At 45.0% G+C, this 20830-nt stretch overlaps 1 protein-coding gene across 1 annotated transcript in view; it reads left to right on the forward strand.

Moving 5' to 3' along the window:
- Positions 1-1847: 1847 nt before the first annotated feature.
- TG (thyroglobulin) overlaps positions 1848-20830 on the forward strand; it is a 275111-nt gene continuing 256128 nt past the window's right edge. The window contains exons 1-8 of the mRNA XM_045398722.3: positions 1848-1957; positions 3001-3109; positions 4584-4681; positions 6219-6422; positions 7636-7795; positions 16317-16423; positions 16919-17062; positions 17267-17452. Of these exons, the coding sequence (XP_045254657.2) occupies positions 1891-1957; positions 3001-3109; positions 4584-4681; positions 6219-6422; positions 7636-7795; positions 16317-16423; positions 16919-17062; positions 17267-17452 (1075 nt within the window). The 5' untranslated portion in view covers positions 1848-1890. The remainder of the gene's footprint in view (positions 1958-3000; positions 3110-4583; positions 4682-6218; positions 6423-7635; positions 7796-16316; positions 16424-16918; positions 17063-17266; positions 17453-20830) is intronic.

Raw genomic sequence — 20830 nt, forward strand, 5'->3', positions numbered from 1 at the left:
AACAATGATGACAGTAGCTGTTATGGAGTGAATTGTGTCCTCCCCGCAATTCCATATTCTGAAGTCCTAAACCCAGGACCTCAGAATGTGATTGCATTTGGAGGTAGGGTCTTTATATAGGTAATTAAATACATAATGAGGTCACAAGGGTGGGCTCTAATCCAATATGACTGGTGTCCTTAAAGGAAATAAATATTAGGACACCAACACGCACACAGGGAAGACCAAGTGAGGACACAGGGAGGAGATGGCCATCCGCAAGCCCAGGAGAGGAGCCTTCAAAGAAACCAACACTGCTGACATCTTGATCTTGGACTTCCAGCCTTCAGAACTATGGGAAAATAAATTTCTGTTACTTAAGCCACCCAGTCTGTGATACTTTGTGATAACACCCATAGCAGACTAGTACTGTAGCTAACACTGGATACTTATTATGTGTCAAATGCTGTTTTAAGCACTTTGCATATCTTAACACATATAATATTCATAACCCTATTTGTGGAAGGTAGTACTGTCTACGGCACGGCAGCTATATCAGCCCCTTTATTTCCCCCAACTTTTGGAGTCTCTTCCACTTTCCAGCTTGTCCTCCTGCCCTTCACTCTCCCCGGGACCATGTCCTCCAGATTCTCACAGGTCCCGCCGTCTCTCCTCAGGTGCCAGGCTCAGCAACCTGCCCTCATTACCTGCCAGTTCCTGACCCTATCTGTCACTAGCTCCTTACCCAGCTGGGTTGGTCTTCTGAATACTTGCTGTTCCCTGGCATGATGCTTTTGCAAAATAAGAAAATCAATAATAATAATAATAATAACTACTTGCGTCTAGTGAGCATGTGCTCTTCATATCTATTTATTCTCTTACAAATACCTTAACAAATGGGACATATTATTATTCTCCTTTTAACTTTGCTTTCTAGAGAAGGAGGCTTGGGCTCAGGGAGATGAGGTGAGTTTTCCCAGGTCTCACAGGAATAGGACTGAAGGAAGGAAGCCTTGTTTGCCAGGAGAAACCGAACTTACATACAGGATTTCTGTGGAATACACAGTTCCTGCTTTCTTTTTGTTGACACAGTCTGAGGTCCTAGGAAAGAGAGGAGAATAGAAATATGAATATGAGTGTGTGTGTGTATTTTGCTTCCCTCACTAAAGTTTTCACAGTCTGTATTAATGAGGGCATGATTTTACCTGTTTTGTTCTCTGCCATATCCTCATTGCTAGATGAGGTGCCTGCTACTGTGGAGCTCTAAAATGTTGTTAGAGAAAGAATAGAAGAAAGAAAAGAAGGAAAGAAGGAAGAAAGAAAAGAAAGGAGGAAGGAAGGAAAGAAGGAAGGAAGAAAGGAAAGATGGATAGAAGGGAGAAAGGAAGGAAAGAAGGAAGGAAGGAAGAAATGAAAGGAAGGAAGGAAAGAAGGAAGGAAGAAATGAAAGAAAGGAAGGAAAGAAAGAAGGAAGGAAGGAAGGAAAGAAGGAAGAAAGGAAGAAAGGCAACAAAGGAAGGAAAGAGAAGGAGAAAGGGTTGGGGGTGGGGAGGAAAGAACAAAGGATTGCTTTTCCCTCACTATGGGCTTGAGCCTGTTGCCTCCAACGATACAGAGCTTTAGTCTTTACCCATAAAGAAGGATTTTGAAGTCACCCCACCCAGTTCTGTTCCCCCACAGTTTAGACAAGATCCTCATGCTCCACTGGCCACACGAGTGCCCGCAGAAGGAGCAGACACAGGTGGAGGGAGCTCCTTGTGACCAGCAGAGAAAACAGGATGGGGCACTGCCTCACTGAGGACCTGTGGGTGGGAAGGAAAGTGCCAACGGCAGCTCTATAAAAGCTCCCTGGCCAGGGGACCTAGGGCAAGCAGTGGTTTCTCCTCCTTCCTCCTGGGAAGGGCCAGGAAAATGGCCCTGGTCCTGGAGATCTTCAGCCTGCTGGCCTCCGTCTGCTGGGTGTCGGCCAATATCTTTGGTAAGTTGTGAGGCCATGGAGCCAGACATGGGGAGGGAGCTCCAGTGTCAGCCAGGCTCTGCCTTGGGCCTTTGAACAGATGCAATCGAATTTAATCTTCACAAATGCCCACAAGTCAGTAATTTGCTTTTTCTTTTTTTTTTTTTCAGATAAAGAGGCAGGTCTAGAGAGAGGCAAACTGAATTACTTGAGGTCACAGAGCTAGTGATTGATGGAGCAGAGATGGGAAATGTAGTTGATCTTCCTAATTCAATTCTAGGTCACCCTCGCCCCGCCATTTTGGCAAACTTTTGGCATTGACCTTGGGTTTTTATCCCCTTAGCTATTCCAAAGTCTGTGTCATCCATAAGAGGTATTTAAGAAGCCATAGAAAAAGAAATCTACTTGTGGAGTGAAATAGCCCTAAGTTCTGTCCTTGGCTCAGCCACTAACCCGTGTGACTTGGGGCAAAGTGCCAAGCTTCTGTGTTTTTTTTTTTATTTAAAAAGTAAACAAATAACACATGCCTCATGATGTGGTTGTGATTTCTGGGTAGGATCCTGTGTGTTATAAGAGTTCTCAATGGAGAATACGTCATGTATGTTATTAATTAATTTGTATTTCAATGTGTATCTGGAAGGTGCTACATCTGCAGGGCATGGCTTGATAGATTCAAGAACTTCCCTATGGTTCTCTAACTTACTCCAAATAGCCTCACGAGAATTGTGGCGGGGTTGGGGTGGGCGGGGAATGTGTAGTCCCAGCGTTGATTTTGGAATCCTTCACTTGCCAGCTACGTGACTTTGGGCAGACGACTTTCACTGCCTGAGAGTTGGTGCCTCATGAGTGACAAGGATATATTGCCTGTCACCTCTTAGGGGAATGTTGCACATTGAATGAGTTAATGTCATAGTGGAAAAAAGTGTGCTTAGCTGCCAAATTTTAAGATAGGCTGTCATAGGTAATGATGATAATCCTGGAAAAGCACCTGTGCTTATGAGAGCCCATCTCTCCTGGCAGCCCAGTCCACACTCTTCTCTGATGAATCACTTTTCTTTTCCTAGAGTACCAGGTGGATGCCCAGCCCCTTCGTCCCTGTGAGCTGCAGAGGGAAAGGGCCTTTCTGAAGCAAGCAGACTACGTGCCCCAGTGCGCAGAGGACGGCAGCTTCCAGTAAGGCTTATGTCAGCAGCAGCTTATGTCAGTAAGGCTTGGACCTCTCAAGGTCCAAGATGCCATAAACAGCATCTCATGCCTTCCCCTCTCTTCCCAAGCTCTGCCCTACAACTCCTTTGTGCTTGTGAGGCTTGGTCACTGTCATTTGGAGGTGCCCGCCTTTCAGTTCCCCAAGCTGATCAACACTGGACAATCTGACCACGTGAACCCCAATCCATGCTTCATCCTCCCACTGCCCTCCCTTCTCTTCCTGACATCACTCTTTCTGTGATGGCTTGAATAAACGATGTGTGTGGGGGTGGGGCAGAGTTGAGGGGGGTGTCAAATGATCTGTGCTTTGGGACCTCTCCCTCCTCCAAGTATCCTCTTGAGAAGCTGGGGTGGTGGAAGCAGAGGCTGCCTTGACTTCCCAGTCCTTAGCTGCTGCCGACCCTGCCCGGGCCAGCTCTCTAGGCTGCCTCTGGGCTTCTGGGCCACTGTCTCCTCATTGAGCTGCTCTCTGAAAGGGGTTTCTCCAGCTGCCCTAATGCAGACTTGGGGCCTGAGACCCTCTCTGTGGTGAGTGTGGTAATAATCTAGACAATTCTTCCCTGCGGAATAGACAGGAATCCTTTGCACTGTGCAGGCAATTGAAATTTCCCTGTGCTATTCCAGTCATGTTGAATCAGGGGAACTCCATCTCTATGACTGCGTTCTGGGAAACATCCGTGAACCATCCCTCCCTGTCGCTATCTTATGTACACTCTTAACGTGTACTAACCTCCCACCAGTGTACAGAGACGCTTAGATCTCTGGGAATTCTGGAACAGTAAGGAAGGAGTTCAGGAGGAAGTCTCACTTTCCCCAGCCTTATTTATGTTCCCATTCCCACGTCTCTTGTTCCAGGCTCTTGCAGTTTCAAACCTGGCCTCTCTTCAGGAGGCTTTGCATACGCTGTTCCCTTTACCTGGAATATCTTTTACTTTCTTATACCTCCGACCATCCTGCAGGTCTCAGTTCAGTCATGATTTCTGAGGAGTCAACTCTATGACCTGGCCTGACCCCACCCATGTGCTTCCCACTATACCCTGCCGGCCCCTGACCCCACTAACATCCCACCCCCAAGTCCCCACTCCCTATCCATACAGTGTGGGCACTGCCTTTACCCTCTGCAGCCTCATAATGACTGAGGACACTTGGTGGATGTGGCTGAAGCCCTGCACTCCAGGGTGGATCACTTGCTTCGGGGCTGGCAGGCTGGACAGGTGGTGAATGAATGGCTGGGGCAGGAGCCAGAGCAGGTGTTAGCCAGGCAGGAAAAGTGGGGCTTTTCCATTCCCAGGTCAGCCACCCTTCTCCACTCCACTCTCTCCCTAATTTATACGAACCAAAACTTGGAAGAATTGAAACGAAGAAAAGTAGCCTCGGTGGGAGCCGGCGTGTGGCTTTGGGGGCCCATCCCAAAGTCACCTGGTCTGTGTCTCCTCCTCAGGCCTGTCCAGTGCCAGAACGATGGCCGCTCCTGCTGGTGTGTGGGTGCCGATGGCAGCGAAGTGCTGGGCAGCAGGCAGCCAGGCCGGCCTGTGGCTTGTAAGTGGGAATGGGGACGTCTCTTGGAGGGACCCTGCTAGGACAACTCACTTCCAGGAATGAGCACTGGGTTTGGGTGGGTGGCTGAGCAGGTCCTCCCTCTGGGCTGCTGGCTTCTCCTCTGTGAATAAGAATCATTCCTTGCAAGCCATGGAAGGCCCTGTTTCCTGCAGGGCCACTGTGAAAGTCCAGTCATTTGTTCAACAAATATCTACCCAGTTCCTCCCATGAGCCAGGCACCGTGCCTGGTGCTGAGAAGACAATGGTGAACAGATATCAACGTCTCCTGAAATCAGAAAGTCACCAGAAAAATACCAAGTGCCTTCTCACCTGTAGTGTGAGGTGTTTCTAAAATTTAAGACTTGGGTCAAAGCTCTCCAGTTAAGATAATTATTATAGTGAGTAATCAAAGAAACACAGTCCCCATTTAAAGCATGTCATAACTCTAAAACAACAGTTAACTTAAGGCAACCACCTCAAAATGAGGAAATTGAACCTAAAACCAAAACTATCCTTTGATGGATTAAAAGCTCTGTTTGGGGCACTGGTTTTATGCATCTAGTGTGGCTGTCATGGGAGCATGCTGACCCCATACTCTCCTGCTGTGTGAGCTTGGCTGAGTCAGGCATCCTCACTGAGCTATGGGTCCTCATCTGTAACATAAATATAGCATCTGCCTTGTATGATGTTGTGAGGATTTAGAACACGTGTAAACACTGGGCACATAGTAGGTATTCAATAGGGGGCGATCGTTGCTAATGTCTCAGTCCATTTGTGTTGCTATAAAGAAATGCCTAAGGCTAATTTATAAAGAAAAGAGGTGTGTTTGGCTCACAGCTCTGCAGGCTGTGCAGAAGCATGCCACTAGCTTCTGCTGCTGGTGAGGACCTCAGGCTGCTTCCACTCATGGTGGAAGGGGAAGAGGAACCATCTGTGCGGAGATCACGTGATGAGAGAAAGCTAGAGAGACAGAGGGTGGAGGTGCCAGGCTCTTTTTAACATTCAGCTCTTATGGACACTAATAGAGCTGGAACTCACTCACTCCGAGGGAAGGCATTCATCTATTCATAAGGGATCCACCTCCAGGACTCAAACACCTACCACATTGGGGATCAGATTTCAACAGGAGATTTGGAGGGGACAAATGCTGAAACCATAGCAGTTAATGTCGCGAACCTTCACTCAGAGTGGTGAAGCAGCTTCCCTAGGGTTACACAGCGAGCCCGGGGAGAAAACTGGACTCAGAAAAGCTCTGTTAATATGAGGCCTGCACTCGATCCCATCTCCCCTCCACAGTACTGTGCTCTGGGATACCTGACTGATTGATGTGGCACCAGCGAGATCTACCCTTCCCTAACTCAGTCCACAGGATACTAGCTAGGCCTGTTCCGTGGCTGCCACCCCATCACTGAGTGTCCTTGGGTGTGTCATTACCCTCTCAGCTGTGTCGCTCTGGGGAGGAAGCATGAGTTTTCCTGGGCTCAGTCCCTGGAAATTTCCCCGCAGTTCTATCTAACACTGCTCCTTGTACCCACAGGTCTGTCATTTTGTCAGCTACAGAAACAGCAGATCTTGCTGAGTGGCTACATTAACAGCACAGACACCTCCTACCTCCCTCAATGTCAGGATTCAGGGGACTACATGCCTGTCCAGTGTGACGTGCAGCAGGTCCAGTGCTGGTGTGTGGATGCAGAGGGGATGGAGGTGTACGGGACCCGCCAGCCGGGGAGGCCAAAGCGATGTGAGTTTCACTGAGCGCCTGCACCCCTAGAGCTGGGAAGGGGCTGAAGCTTTCCTCACTGCGATCCAAAGCGTTTAGAGTTTCCTGCCGAAATGGGCAGAGAACCAGGTCCACAGTAGGGAAAATAAAAGCTTCAAAGGGAAGGTTTTATTATTCTCATATTTCCATATGGTAGACAAGCCATATTTGCTGGCTGATCATTAGAAACATGAGCAGGATTTCATTGAACATTGTGAGTCTCCTGTTGCAGATCCAAGTCACTGCGTGGGTCTCTAACTGTCACGTGTATAGTGCAAGCACAGCCATGTGCTGCATATGGGTGTTTTGGTCACCAATGGACCACATACATGACGGTGGTCCCATAAGATTATAATAGAGCTGAAAAATTCCTATTGCCTAGTGATGTAATGATGATATTGACCCCAAGCAGGCTTAGGCTAATGTGTGTGTGTATCTGTTCGTTTTTAACAAAAAAAGTTTAAAAGTAAAACAAAAATTTAAAATGGGGAAAAGTTTATAGAAGAAGGATATGAGGAAAGAAAATATTTTTGTACAGCTGTACCATGTGTTCCTGTTTTAAGCTGAGTGTTTTAAAGGTGTCAAAAGTTTTAAAAAATTAAAAAATTTATAACGTAAAAATGTTGCAGTACGCTAAGGTTAACTTATTGAAGTTAACCTTCAATTGAAGAGAGAGAAAAATTATGAACTTAGTGGAGCCTGAGCGCGCAGGGTTGATAAAGTCTACAATAGTGAACAGGAATGTCCTTAGCTTTCACACTCACTCACTGACTCACCCAGAGCAACTGCCAGCCCTGCAAGCTCCGTTCATGCTAAGTACCCCATACAAGTGTACTATTCTTTACCTTTTATACTGTATTTGTACTGTACCGTTTCTATGCTTAGGGATGTCTAGATACACAAATACCATCGTCTTACAATTGCCTACAGTATTCATTACAATAACATGCTGTACAGGTTTGTAGCCTAGGAGCACTAGGCTAGACCGTACAGCCCAGGTGTGCCGTAGGCAAGTCATCCAGGTCTGCAGAAGTACACTCTATGAAGTTTACACAGCGATGAAACTGCCGAACGATGCATTTCTCAGAGCTCGTCCCCACTGCTAAGGGACACATGACTGTATATGCTGCTCAACTGCAGAAACGTGTCTACTCATACATAAGAATTTTTTTTTTTTTTTCATGAAAATGTTTAGGTCCAAGGAGCTGTGAAATAAGAAATCGTCGTCTTCTCCACGGGGTGGGAGACAAGTCACCACCCCAGTGTTCAGCAGAGGGAGAGTTTATGCCTGTCCAGTGCAAATTTGTCAACACCACAGACATGATGATTTTTGATCTGGTCCACAGCTACAACAGGTAAGGGGAGCCGGGGTGTGCCTGTCACTGGGCCATCACCTGCCAAGCCCACACTCATCTTGAGCTGGGGGCCTCCATGTGTCATACGTGCAGCATGATAAGGAATTAGGGCCACCTCATTCTCATGAGCCGTGCTGGGCATGTAAAGTGCCACGGCATTTTTTAACAAGGCAAACTGGCAATCGGTATTTAATGAAAAATAGATGTGGCCTCTGGCCAGTGAAATGTAAAACATCAGAATGTGAAGACATATGGGCTAGGGTGCCTACTGCATCATTTTTCATTGTAGCAGGAAACTGGGAATAAAGTGATCATCAAAAGGTGGCTGGCTGAATAAATGTGAATCTGCCATAACTATTTATGTAGCCATTAAAAAGACTGCATTAGAGCTGCTAGAACATTTGACCTGGAGAGGAGGCCACAGTATATTGTGATAATACAATACAAGATACAAAGCACAGAAAATATAATATGCTTTAATTTTTAAAGAACAAATAAGCAAAAAGATTCTTTATACATGCTTATATGACTATATTACTATGCAGGTCTCTGCACAAGACTATGTGAACACAGAGTATAAGAGGAAGGAGCATGGTCATCCCGGGCTGCTTTAGGGCCAGGGCTGCTCTGCAGAAGAAAGAGTAGGCAGAAGGCCAGGCGCAGTGGCTCACATCTGTAATCCCAGAACTTTGGGAGGCCGAGGTGGTCGGATCATGAGGTCAGGGGTTCGAGACCAGCCTGGCCAATATGGTGGTACACCGTCTTTACTAAAACGAATGCAAAAACTAGCCAGATGTGGTGGCGCGCACCTGTAGTCCCAGCTACTCGGGAGGTTGAGGCAGGAGAATCACTTGAACCTGGGAGGCAGAGGTTGCAGTGAGTCGAGATTGTGCCACTGCAGTCTAGCCTAGGTGACAGAATAAGACTCTGTCTCAAAAGAAAAAAATAAAATAAAATAAAACAAGTAAATAAAGAGGAGGCAGAAGGGGGATCTGCAGAAAAGGAAAAAAGGCAACATTCCCAAAAGCATGGATATCATTATATTTGTGAATTTTTGAAAACTGTGTGTATATGTGCACTTATGAATAACTTTAAAAATGTAAATAACGATATAAAGAGAGAGGAATTATAGATCTTGATCCAAATAGCCAGGGTAGCTTCTGGTCATCCACAGTGGCCACTTGTTTATGTAAAGGGTTCATGCAGACTTCAGATGTAACTGAACCATTTGGATTAAAAAGAAAAATGAATACTAGTCTGCAAAGACTGATATGAATTCTCTTGGAGAACTTGAGCCTCTCTGTGGCTGGCTTCCAAAACAACCAGTTTCTTTCCCTGTGTGAGGGAGGAAATTCTCATGGGCTGTGCCAGGAGGAATCTCAGACTAGCAGCCTGTGTGCCGAACTGTCCCTTAGGCAGACGTTGTTGGAACTGCATCATATCTTAAAAACTGGAAACTTTTATTAGGTTATACCACATGAAATTTCCATTTTTGTAGGTTAAAAAGTAGTTGAACATGAGCAGTTTCATATGTTCAACCTAAAACACACAATTCTGAATTCCTGATTTTAAAGAACAAGGGTGGGAAGCTGCACACACGCACTCACTGGTGGCATCAAGACACTGGCTCTGCTGCTCTTTTTACACCAAGGACACGCCCTTCTGTGCTCCAGGTCCCTCCGTGCTCTGTTGCCACACACCTGCCTACTTCATCCATTTATATGACCTGCCTGGTCCTGCCTTCTGCCTGGTCCTGTCTTCTGCCTTTGCCACTGCTTAGCACAGTGACCTGGCCGCTTACTCTCTCAGAGCCTCAGTGTTCCCATCCATCAAATGGAGGACAATGCCCTGCTCATTACATCATAGTGAAGATTCGATGAGGCCTCACCTATGAAACCATGGGTGCGAATTTACAAAGTTGTAAATTACTATACTTCCGTAGGGAATTCTCATGCATCAGCCAGCTTCAGCAAACGGAGGTTAGATTTTTTCCCTCCAGACCTGGCCTGCCTGCGAGCACGTATAAATCTCAGCCAGTTTTACTGAATGCTCATTGCTGCAAACCAACGTATTCTCAGTTCAAGATCACCTGACTGCTTACTATATATAAGGAATTTTATATCCTTTAACCTACCTTAATACTTACAGAAATAATTAGATAATTATTGTCCCTACTATAAAAATGATTACTGAAACACAGAGGTAAAGGAACTCACGCTAATAAGCTTAGGTGCTAGAACTGTCTGGCTCCTTTTAGTATCCCACATAATGTAACTCATCTCTGTTCCCCCAGTGCATGGCATACAGCCTTGCATGCAGCAGATCTGGAATCTGTGCTTAAGGAACTGGTGAATGATCCGAGGGTGGGTGCCACATTGAGGTTGAGGTACAATTCACAGCTATTTCCACAAGAGGGCAGTCGAGTTAAATGCAAAAGTTCAGAACTAAGCATCCTTTGTTTAAAAGAAACACAAAAATTTACTCCTGAAATGGGATCCTTTTCATTTTGTAAGCAAGCATGTCTCTGAGCAAATTCTGGTATTGAAAGGTCATGGGAAGGGTTGAGTGGTTGGTTACTGGAAGCCCAGCTGTAATCAGGGATTTTCCGACACTTAAGTAGACCTGGGCAGTCGCTGGCCCAGTGACTCCTCTGGGCACAGTGGAAGGAGCCTTGGAGGCCATATAGAGGGCCTAAGCTTAGCAACTCAGGTTTCCAGGTAAAATACGAGACGGCAAGTTATGTTTGAATTTCAGACAGCAAAGAGTAATTTTTTTTTTTTTTTCAATGTAAGTATGTTTCAATATTGCAGCAAGCATTTGAAGCCTGGGGTTGGGGAAGGGTGTATCATAATCACCATCAGACTTGGATTTCTGAAAGAATGGAATGGTGAGGGGAGAGCAGAGTGTGTGCAAGGAGGCAACCCTCCGAGTTTGGAGGCTACTGCACTAGTCCAGGCAAGAAACAATGTTGACATGGAGCAAGCGTCGGAGAGGACAGCCGAGAGGTGGGGTGAGACTGGAGGAATATTTACCAGATGGAACCCACAGAATTTGATGAAGGAATTGATATGGAGGTGAGGGTCGGGGGGAGTAAAGAATGACTCCTAAGTCTGGTTTCTGGATGGATTCTTGAGGATAAATTTGAAAAGGAAAAGCCACAAGCTTTGTTTTGGAATATTGAATCTATGGGGATTTTTGGGGAAAATTCAAATGGAGAAGTGACAGAAGGCAATTACTTCCCTGGGGCTACCAGAAGGCTGGAATCCTGTGGGCACCTCATTCACTGACCTGTTGCTGTGAGTTATTTTTGTGCCGGGTGATGGTTTGCACTTGAATTTGGCAATGGTGTTTGCCCATCTGAAGTAGGTCCTTTTGCCCTTCAAGAAGGCCACTGCTTACAATATCTGTTTGGCTGGAAAATTTTAAAAAACCATGTTGTAATGGGGAGCAAGCTTCACTGGTCCTTCTGACTCATGCCCCATCTTTCATATTGCGCTAGCCCAACCATTAACTGTGGACACACATTCTGACCAAGCAGATTATAAGTAAAGGTCTTAAGAGCCTTCAAGCACGGCTAATGCCATTATCAAAGCCTTAATGATCTGAGTTAATTGACTTCTTTATTAACCCTTGTCCTTAATGACTAAACACACTCAAACTTCTTAGCAACCAGTCTAACTTCAAATGCCTTAGCCACCCATACTACCCAGATTGCCCAGTGGGAAGAAGGACCAGATGTGTCTTAATATATGGTAAAGGGGCATTGTAACCAGAACGTGGAAGGTACTGTATGGAGAAATCCTCACTGTGGAACCACCAGATCATCCTCACTACAGACACCTGTGGTGGTTGGCTATGCATCAGGTGCTCTGCTAGGCTATGGCCCCCGCTTATTTTATTTTATTTATTTATTTATCTTTTTGAGACAGAGTCTCACTTTGTCACCCAGGCTGGATTGTAGTGGTTTTTAGTAGAGATGGGGTTCACTATGTTGGTCAGGCTGGTCTTGAACTCCTGACCTCAAGTGATCCACCCATCTCGCCTCCCAAAGTGCTGGGATTACAGGTGTGAACCACCGCACCCGGTATGGCCTCTTCTTTTAAGGAGCACCCTCCCTAGTGCAGGAGAGAATGAAATGCATGGCTCATTTGTGAGTCAGTGTTTAGATTTCTAAATAACTGCCTGTGGGAGACATTAGAGAATCTGACTGAGCCCGGGGGCAGGAATCGTACTCTGAAAATGAACGAGACCAGATGCCCAGTGGAGACCAGAATTTCGCATTCCTCTGAGCCTTGGTTGTAATTTCTCTGTCTAGGCTGGCCATAATCTGAGCATAAACTCAGAAATGCCACCCCTTGCCTCTCCGCTAGCATTTGCTTTCTTGAGGATTCTTCTATGGCTACCTGAGATTTTGCTTTTTATTCAACAAAAGGCAAACGTCCTTTTCCACTAGATTGTGGGCACAGAGAAAATTCGGAAGATCCTGAGCTTGAACTCGTTGGTGACTGCAGGGCAGGGCTCCTGAAAGACTGTGCTTTGTTGGAGTGGTAGTCCAAAATATATGTTACTTTCTAATTTTTAAATATTGTGTAGATTTTATCTTCCTCCTTTCTTCTGATATGCCCAAAAGAGGATAAAAATGGAAATTAGAGGGAATCATGAGGAAGACAAAATAAAAGTAGAAAATCAGAATAAGGCAAGGCAAAGATTGGCCCACATCACTCATTCTACAAAGTCATAACAAACGTGAGGGGCTGCATATTTGACTCTGAGCTCCCTGTAACCAAAGAAAAGAAAAAATAGCCTAAGTTACTTGGTTTCTACCAGATAAAAATAAGAGTTTCTCAGGGATCACAATGTTTTCTTCTATTGATGATGGAGGGAACTTGGTTCCTCAGATCCTCAGGTCCTCATGAAGGGGAGAACACCGTATGCCACAGGGGACCATCGGACTTGACAATGTCCTGCTGCTGAAGGACCAGTGGTTTCCAAAGGCCAGTGCCTATAAAAAGCATCTTCAGGGCCAGCGTGCTGGCTCACGCCTGTAATCCCAGCACTTTGGGAGGCCAGGGTGGGCAGATCACGAGGTCAGGAGATCAACGCTATCCTGGCTAACATGGTGAAACCCCGTCTCTACCAAAAATATAAAAAATTAGCTGGGTGTGGTGGCGGGTGCCTGTAGTCCCAGCTACTTGGGAGGCTGAGGCAGGAGAATCACTTGAACCTGGGAGGCAGAGGTTGCAGTGAGCTGAGATCACGCCACTGCACTCCAGCCTGGAGACAGAGCCAGACTCTGTCTCAAAAAAAAAAAAAAGCATCTTCAGGTGCTGTATTTCAGAGACTGTGAATCTTGGGTCCTGGCGTTCTCTACCAGACTTGTACCTCCCTTGCTGACTACCAATATCTCTATTTTCCTTGCTGCCCACACCTGTGGTTCTGTCTCCCACCTTGAAGTTGGAGGCGTGTAAATGACCCTTCTAGATATGTTCTTCCCTCCTCTGTTGTCTCCTGGTCAAATCACCATTCATGGCTTTAGAATCCCACTCAAACTCACCTCCTTTGGGGGCATTCTTTGGTCCAGCTAGCCCAAGGCTAGCGATGGAGCCAGACTGTCCAGCTTTCATCTGGGCTTTGGGTTCGGTCTCAGTAGTTTGACTTCTTTTGGTTGATGTGGGGCAGGAGATCTAATAAGGAGGAGGCTAAAAGTATGACAGAGTCCCTGTTCCCTGATGACAGTAAATCACTAATGACAGTAGCAGAATAATAGTTAAACAATCTTCATGGTGCTAATTATTATTTTGGAGAAGGAGTCCAAAATGCATAGATGATGATATCATTTCAGAAATTAGCCACAGAATCAAATTGTATCAGATGAAATTGTGGGCACACAGGAAATTGGGAAGATTCAGAACTTGAAATCACTGGTGATTGCAGGACAGGGCCCCCAAAGGACTATGCTCTATTGGAGAGGTAGTCTTTGGCCACCTGCTGTCGTTGGAAGGCCATTGGAAATGGACTTGGGATTCTTGGTCCCTGGTGTTGGCTGGATGATCTTGACCCAGTCACATCATCACGCAGAATCCCAGTTTTTTCATTTGGGAAATGGAGATTTTTAAAGGGTTGTGAGAATTAAATGAGACAAATATGGAGAGTGTTCGTTCTGATTGTTCATACCTATAACCTGTGATTATTTTATGAATAGTAATTAATAGCAACAATCATATTAGCTCTTCTCACTACATACAGAATTAGCAAGAAGGGATTAAAGATGGCAGCACAGGGTGTCTGTCCTAGAGGTCAGCAAAGAACAGTCCTAGAGAGCGCAGATGGCAGTAGCGGGCCTTAGGGTGGTCTTACAGGGAGGGTGGGAGGACCCTCTCCAGAGCCGAAGACAGGGTGATCTCCAATATGCAAGAACAGGAATATCAAGAGTGAGGTCCATGAAAAAAACACTGGTAGGTCCAGGTACTGGGCAGTTTATAAGACCAGAAACCCCCAGAGAGGGGCTCTGACCATAAAGTCGTAGGATGAAGATGGCTCAAAGACCCTGGAGGTCATGTCTGCCATGAACCAGGACATTGAGGTGGGTCTCTGGGTTGAATTAGCTGAGCATGGAACTAGAGTGATTTAAACTTGGGCCTCACACTGGAATTTGTTTCAGAACCCACCTCGGGCCAGTACTTGTGTCATCAACATCTATGAGATGCCAGGAAGAGCGAGGTGCTGGGCATATGGAGCAGTGTCAGACAGAGTCACATGCCTTGCAGGGTAGGGTGTAGGACAAAAGCCAGGTGCAGCCAAAAACACACTGAATAATACCACTGGCAGAGATAGGCAGCATGTAGTGGGTAAGAGCAGGATTTAAACCTCAGTTTCCACTGCTAGTTCAAGACAGTGGCCCATACACCTCATCTTCTTAATCTTTAAAAGGGGGATTAAAATGTACCACCTTCCTTTTAGGAATGTTAGGTGGATTAAACGAATCAATGTGTATTAAAACATTTTGTAGGTAGTCTTTTACAAAGTTGTGCTCAATAAATGGAAGCTGTTATTATACTGTTATTAGTACGTTTAAAATTGAATTATCCTAGGCTCTAAAGAATGAACTTTTATTATATACCCCCTACCTCCCTATCAGTGGCAACTAAGCAAAGTGAGTTTTTAATTTTTGTTATGCAACACACTTACTGTAACATTCTGTTTAACACACATACACAGAATAATAGATTAATAGCATGGAAAAAAACTCATCCATAATCCTATGGTGCATTTATAGCTTTTGTTTTGCATATCCATTTCCATTCAAATTAAGTAATAGTTATTAACTTGAATGGAAATTCAAAGTCAGGCTCTGAGCAATTACTACACCATACATTGCCTTCCAATACTGGTTCAGTTGTATGGTTGTAATTGCAATACATGTATATGGCATTTTATAATCTAACCTTTTTACATAATGTTATACACACTTCCTTTTGGCTAGAGTTTATAAGCATTGTCCTCAATCATAGCATTTTATTACATTTAGGGCATTTACTATAATTTACTTCTTAATTTTCTACTATTGGACATTAAGATTCTTTGCAACACTTTGCTAGAATAGATTGCACAGCAATTGGCCTATCAATGTACAGAGCTGCTGCTTCTGTTAACTTATTGTTGGGAGATATATTTCAGACACAGGTGGAAACACATTATGCTTGGGCTGCATATATAAGTTATGTAGTTATATAGGGCCTGAAAGCAAATCTCTAAATGTTATAAAAGATGAACAGTTCCTCTTTGGTTGCTAAATCATTGCACAGGGTTAGAACTTCTCAATACGGCTTTGTATACCTTACCTTTCTATTACTTCTAAGACAGGGAATCCAGCTGATGAGCTCGTTATAACAATTGCCAGGCCAGATGTGATTAGGGAATCTCTTTCCTCATTTTATGGAAAGAGATGGATAGCCCTTGTTAGTGATGCTGCATTGATTTGTGCTTTTTTCAACTGTGGGACTGGATACATTTCCTTCTTAAGAATTTCCTGTGGTGGCAACTGGCTTCTTTTCAAGCTTTTGAAAAGTTGTAAAGGGGCCTGAAGTCATTTGATCTCCCAAAATGAGATCATCTCCAATGTACCATATGTTTGTAAAGCAGACTTGGCCTTTAGTCTCGAGAGCTGTATTCCAGGAAAGGAGCCAGTTAATGCGATCTGCCTTGACTGCTTTCTGCCTGGCCCTATGAGACAAATGCATGGGCATAAATTGGTCAAATGCCATAAGCGAGGAAAATGGCTAATTAGTAGACGACAGCTATGCACAGCTTTATTTTACAAGGTCCAGCCTGGTTCCAGCCAGGTTAAACTAATTTGTAAAGGAAATGCATTTGCTGCAGGAAACATGAAGCAACTGTCATGCCGTAAGAAAGTAGACATTCCTTTTCACTAGGCGTGGACTTGGCCACATTTATTTCTACAGGAAGAGATTGTGATGACTTGCCTTTATGAATGGTGACCATAAATCTCATTCTCTCCAAGGTTTCCAGATGCATTTGTGACCTTCAATTCCTTCCAGAGGAGATTCCCTGAGGTGTCCGGGTACTGCCACTGTGCTGACAGCCAAGGGCGGGAACTGGCTGAGACAGGTGAGTGACACCCCTCAGGTGATCTGAAGGGAGGGAGTGTGATTCCTTAGGTCCGAGAGCCTGCCTAGCATTGCTTGTAAAGCACAGCTAGAGTGACTGCCTTCCCCCTGCCAGGCTGCTGTGGCATTGAGGAGGACACAACCTCAGCAAACTGTCATCTTGCAGTATGGTGAATGCAGCTGCTGCTGGCCTACATAGTGCCTTTGTGCACACTGGAAAGAAGTGCCTCGCTCTGGGCAGATGCAGCCCCAAAACTGGCGAGTGGAGCACAGGATCGATTTAATCTCTTATTCTATAAGCACTGCTCCTTTGTTCTATGAACAACTTGCACAACCATCCACAGCAGCCCTGACTTTGGAAACTGTTAAAGTGTTGTTCAGACTTATGGCCTAATGATGCTGGTGAAGGCTCTCTCTCAATATCTGTTTGCACAACAAGGTCAGGGCTTCCTTTCTGAATGAGACCATCTCTGAAAGTCTTGCTGTCTTTGCTCAGGTTTGGAGTTGTTACTGGATGAAATTTATGACACCATTTTTGCTGGTCTGGACCTTCCTTCCACCTTCACCGAAACCACCCTGTACCGGATACTGCAGAGACGGTTCCTCGCAGTTCAATCAGTCATCTCTGGCAGATTCCGATGTAAGTAATCAGCTGCCAACAGTGTGTGTGTTTCCATTAAGGGGATGCCTCTTGGGTTTCAAAGTCGCTATGGTCTGCGTGGCTGCTCCAGCAAAGTGAGGGCAGAGATGAAAAGAATCATTAAGAGTAAGCAGCAGTGCATGCTGTGAAGACACCAAGCATTGTTGACACTGTCTTCTCCTTTACTGTGTGGATTTCCTCTAGGCCCCACAAAATGTGAAGTGGAGCGGTTTACAGCAACCAGCTTTGGTCACCCCTATGTTCCAAGCTGCCGCCGAAACGGAGACTATCAGGCGGTACAGTGCCAGACGGAAGGGCCCTGCTGGTGCGTGGATGTCCAGGGGAAGGAAATCCATGGAACCCGGCAGCAAGGGGAGCCGCCATCTTGTGGTGGGTTTCCTCTGGGGGTTTCCTCTTTTGGCCTCGCGTCCTATTACTTAAGCGGTCCTCCAGACCAACTTCTCTGGAGCCCGTTAATTCAACTGCCTTCTGGTGTGCCCCACTCGCCTTTCAAGCTCAACCTGTCTGAAAACCAGTTTATCATCATTAACTTCCAACATGTTTCTCATCTTGTGTCAGACCTCGTTGCTTTTTCAGGGAGCTCAGGGAATATTAGTGGGCTCATAGGTGAAGAAAAATAAAAGAGAATTGAGTTCCCATGTACCATGAGACAGGAGCATGCACGTAACTGAAGGAGCATGGTGAGAAGGGCATTCGATCTTGCAGAAGGTATGGGAAGGAGGCATTTAGGAAAGATGCATGGAAGAGGCCACACTTGATTAGAATCTTCTAAGGAGATGTTTCTTGAAGGAGGGGAGTAAGGAAAGGTGTTCTCTATGTGGAGAGCAGGAGAAGCAAAATGAGAAGGACAGAATAATAGGCATTGATATGCTAATGATCATCTAATTTGCAAGAAGGATAGAGAAAAAATTGCTGGAGTATGAATAGGGTGGTGCTCCAGACTCTGAAGAAAGGCAGGGGTAAGACAATGAGGTCTTTGTTATCCTAACAAAGGCCTGGGGGCTTCATCCTGGAGGTCAGGTGAAGACAGTGAAACGTTTTAAGTTGGACAGTATCATCGTGGGTTTTGCATGTAAGGCAAAGAAATTCTGGAGGAGAGACTCAAAGAAGCAGCAGTCCGGAGGCAACCAGGCCAATTAGAAGGTCATTGCCATGTTCCAGAGATGATGGGGTCTGTATTGATTTTCTAGGGCTATGGTAATAAATCACCACAAGGTGGGCATCTGAGAGCAACTGAAATGTATTGTGTCTATTCTGGAGGTTGGAAGTCCAAAATCAGGGTGTCAGCGGGGCTGTGCTCCCTCTGAAAACTCTAGGGGAGGATCCTTTCTTTCCTCTTCCTAGCTTGTAGTGGTACCAGCAATCTGTGCATTCTTTGGTTTAGGGCAGCATGACTGTAGTCTTGGCTTCCATTGCCACGTGGCTATCTTCCCTCTGTGTCTGTCTGTGAGTCTTCTCCTCTTCTTACAAGGAGACCAGTCATGTTGGGTTAAGGCTCCACCTGATCCCGTCAGGCATCATCTTAACTAATCCCATCGACAATGACCCTTCTGCCAAATAAGGTCACATTCTGTGGTTCTGGTAAGAGCATGAATTTTGAGGTACACTATTCAACCCAGTATGGAGCTATCATTAAAGCAGAAACAGTGGGAGACGGTGAGAACTCTTAGTAGGCATTCCAGGCAGACCCCATTTTCTCTTCCTGGTGAAATTTTGAAGGATGTTATGATGAGGAAGGGCAGAATCAGGAGCATTCCTAAGCTTCCAACTTGGGGAAGCTGGGTAGATTTTAAAAGATTAGGAATAGTGATACACCAATGAAGGTTTTTTTTATAGCTTCTATATATGTATATTAACATTCATTCAATAATTCCTGTTAAATCATTCCATTTGTCCAACTTAACCTTTTGAATATTCTTCATGATGTGTGGTTATATTCTATCTGCTAAATGTGAGAATGTCAAAAAAGAAAATTTGGAGACACTTTCTTGAAGGCATTTGCAATCACATTTCATTTCTACTAAAACCTAGAGAATGTTGTGCCGTCCAACTCCCAGGTGGAAATGAAGAACTATGGTTTTCTACATTGAAGACCATAAATGGCTCTATCAAGTGCATAGATGGATCATATATTTTCACTTTTTCTCTCTGGTATATCAGGTCCTATTTCTGTGGAAACAAATGCCACATGGAAACAGTAATTGAATTTCCTTGCTTTGGTAACACTACATAACAAATGGATGGAAAGGGTAAGCTCTTAATTTGGCAGAAGACTAAGCAAAGCAGTAAACTTTATTTCTGCCATACCTTCCTGTAATATCCATTAAAAGAGGACATGGCCTTGCTGAGGGATGTTACGTGCTCTGATGCTGCCAGTCTCTCCCCTCCCACCACATTTTCCAGTTCTTTCTCTGTTGCCTGGTTACAGAAGGAAATTGGCTGACTTTCGTTTTGGCTTTTGTGTGAATCAAGAGGAAAAACATATTTTAAAAGTTGAGGGCGGGGTGGTTAAAAGGTAAGAGTTATGATTTTATGGAGAAAAATGGAGCTTACTTACATCCACCTATGTAACTGAGACAGCCCCTTGGTGTTCAAATTTTACATGTTTTTTCTCTTATTGTGGCTGGAGTCAGCCTAGGATGTTCAGATAGAATGACTTGACCATGCAAAGAGTTGGCTGAGTTGATCACTGTTAAATTAATAATTTCGAGGAAAGGTCAAGAAGCCCAGAAGAATGTTCTAAGTGTGTACACTGGGTGGGCATTATTGTTTTCTATTATAGGAAGTCTTATCTTTCCTATATTATAATATATATTACAATATAGGAAAATATTTCTTCTTATAGGAACCACTAACAGCATTTCAGATATGATTCTTGCCCTGAAGGAGACCATAGCTAGCCTAGACTAGACTACCCCCAAGGAGGAGTTAGCCACACTAAAAGCACATAGTGAGGCATTAAAGTCCATTGAGAATTCCAACGAGAGAATGCAGGCTGGAAGACATCATTTCATTAAATACACATAGAAATGTGTTGGTGTACTAGTTTCCTAGGGCTGCCATAACAAATCACTACAAACCAGGTGGCTTAAAACAACAGAAATTTATTCCCTCCTAGTTCTGGAGGCCAGAAGTCTGAAATCAAGGTGTGGGTAGGGCCATGCTCTCCCTGAAGGTTCTATGGCAGAATTCTTCCTTGCCCCTTCCTGGTTTCTGGTGGTTGCTGGCAATCCCTGGTGTCTTTGGCTTGTGACTGCCTCCCTCCAATCTGTGCCTCTGTCTTCACACAGCTTTCTTCCCTGTGTGCATCTTTGTGTCTTCACATGACCTTCTTATAAGGACACCAGTCATTGGTTTTAGAGCCCACCCTAATCCAGTATGACATCATCTTAACTTGGTGACATCTGCAAAGACCCTATTTCTAAATCACATTCTGAGGTTCCCTGTAGACATGAACATCATGTCTGTGCAGGGAGGGGACACTATTCACCCGAGTACAGTTGGCAAGTGAGGTCAGATTTTCAGAAAGTGAGCCAGTATTTACGAGACTTGCCTTAGAAGGGATCAACCTCTAGTGAGAGCTAGGGGAGTGGTCATGCCACCTGGAATAGTCACTCCTCCAAAATGACCCCACAGAGGTAGCTCAGGGGAAAGGAAAAAATAAAACGACACAGAGAAGAAAGTGGTTTCAAACGTAGGTGTCCTTGATTGAATGTTCTGGCATCTTACCACCTGAAAGATCTGAGG

The sequence above is a fragment of the Macaca fascicularis genome, chromosome 8, assembly GCF_037993035.2.
Source record: "Macaca fascicularis isolate 582-1 chromosome 8, T2T-MFA8v1.1".
Taxonomy (NCBI): domain Eukaryota; kingdom Metazoa; phylum Chordata; class Mammalia; order Primates; family Cercopithecidae; genus Macaca; species Macaca fascicularis.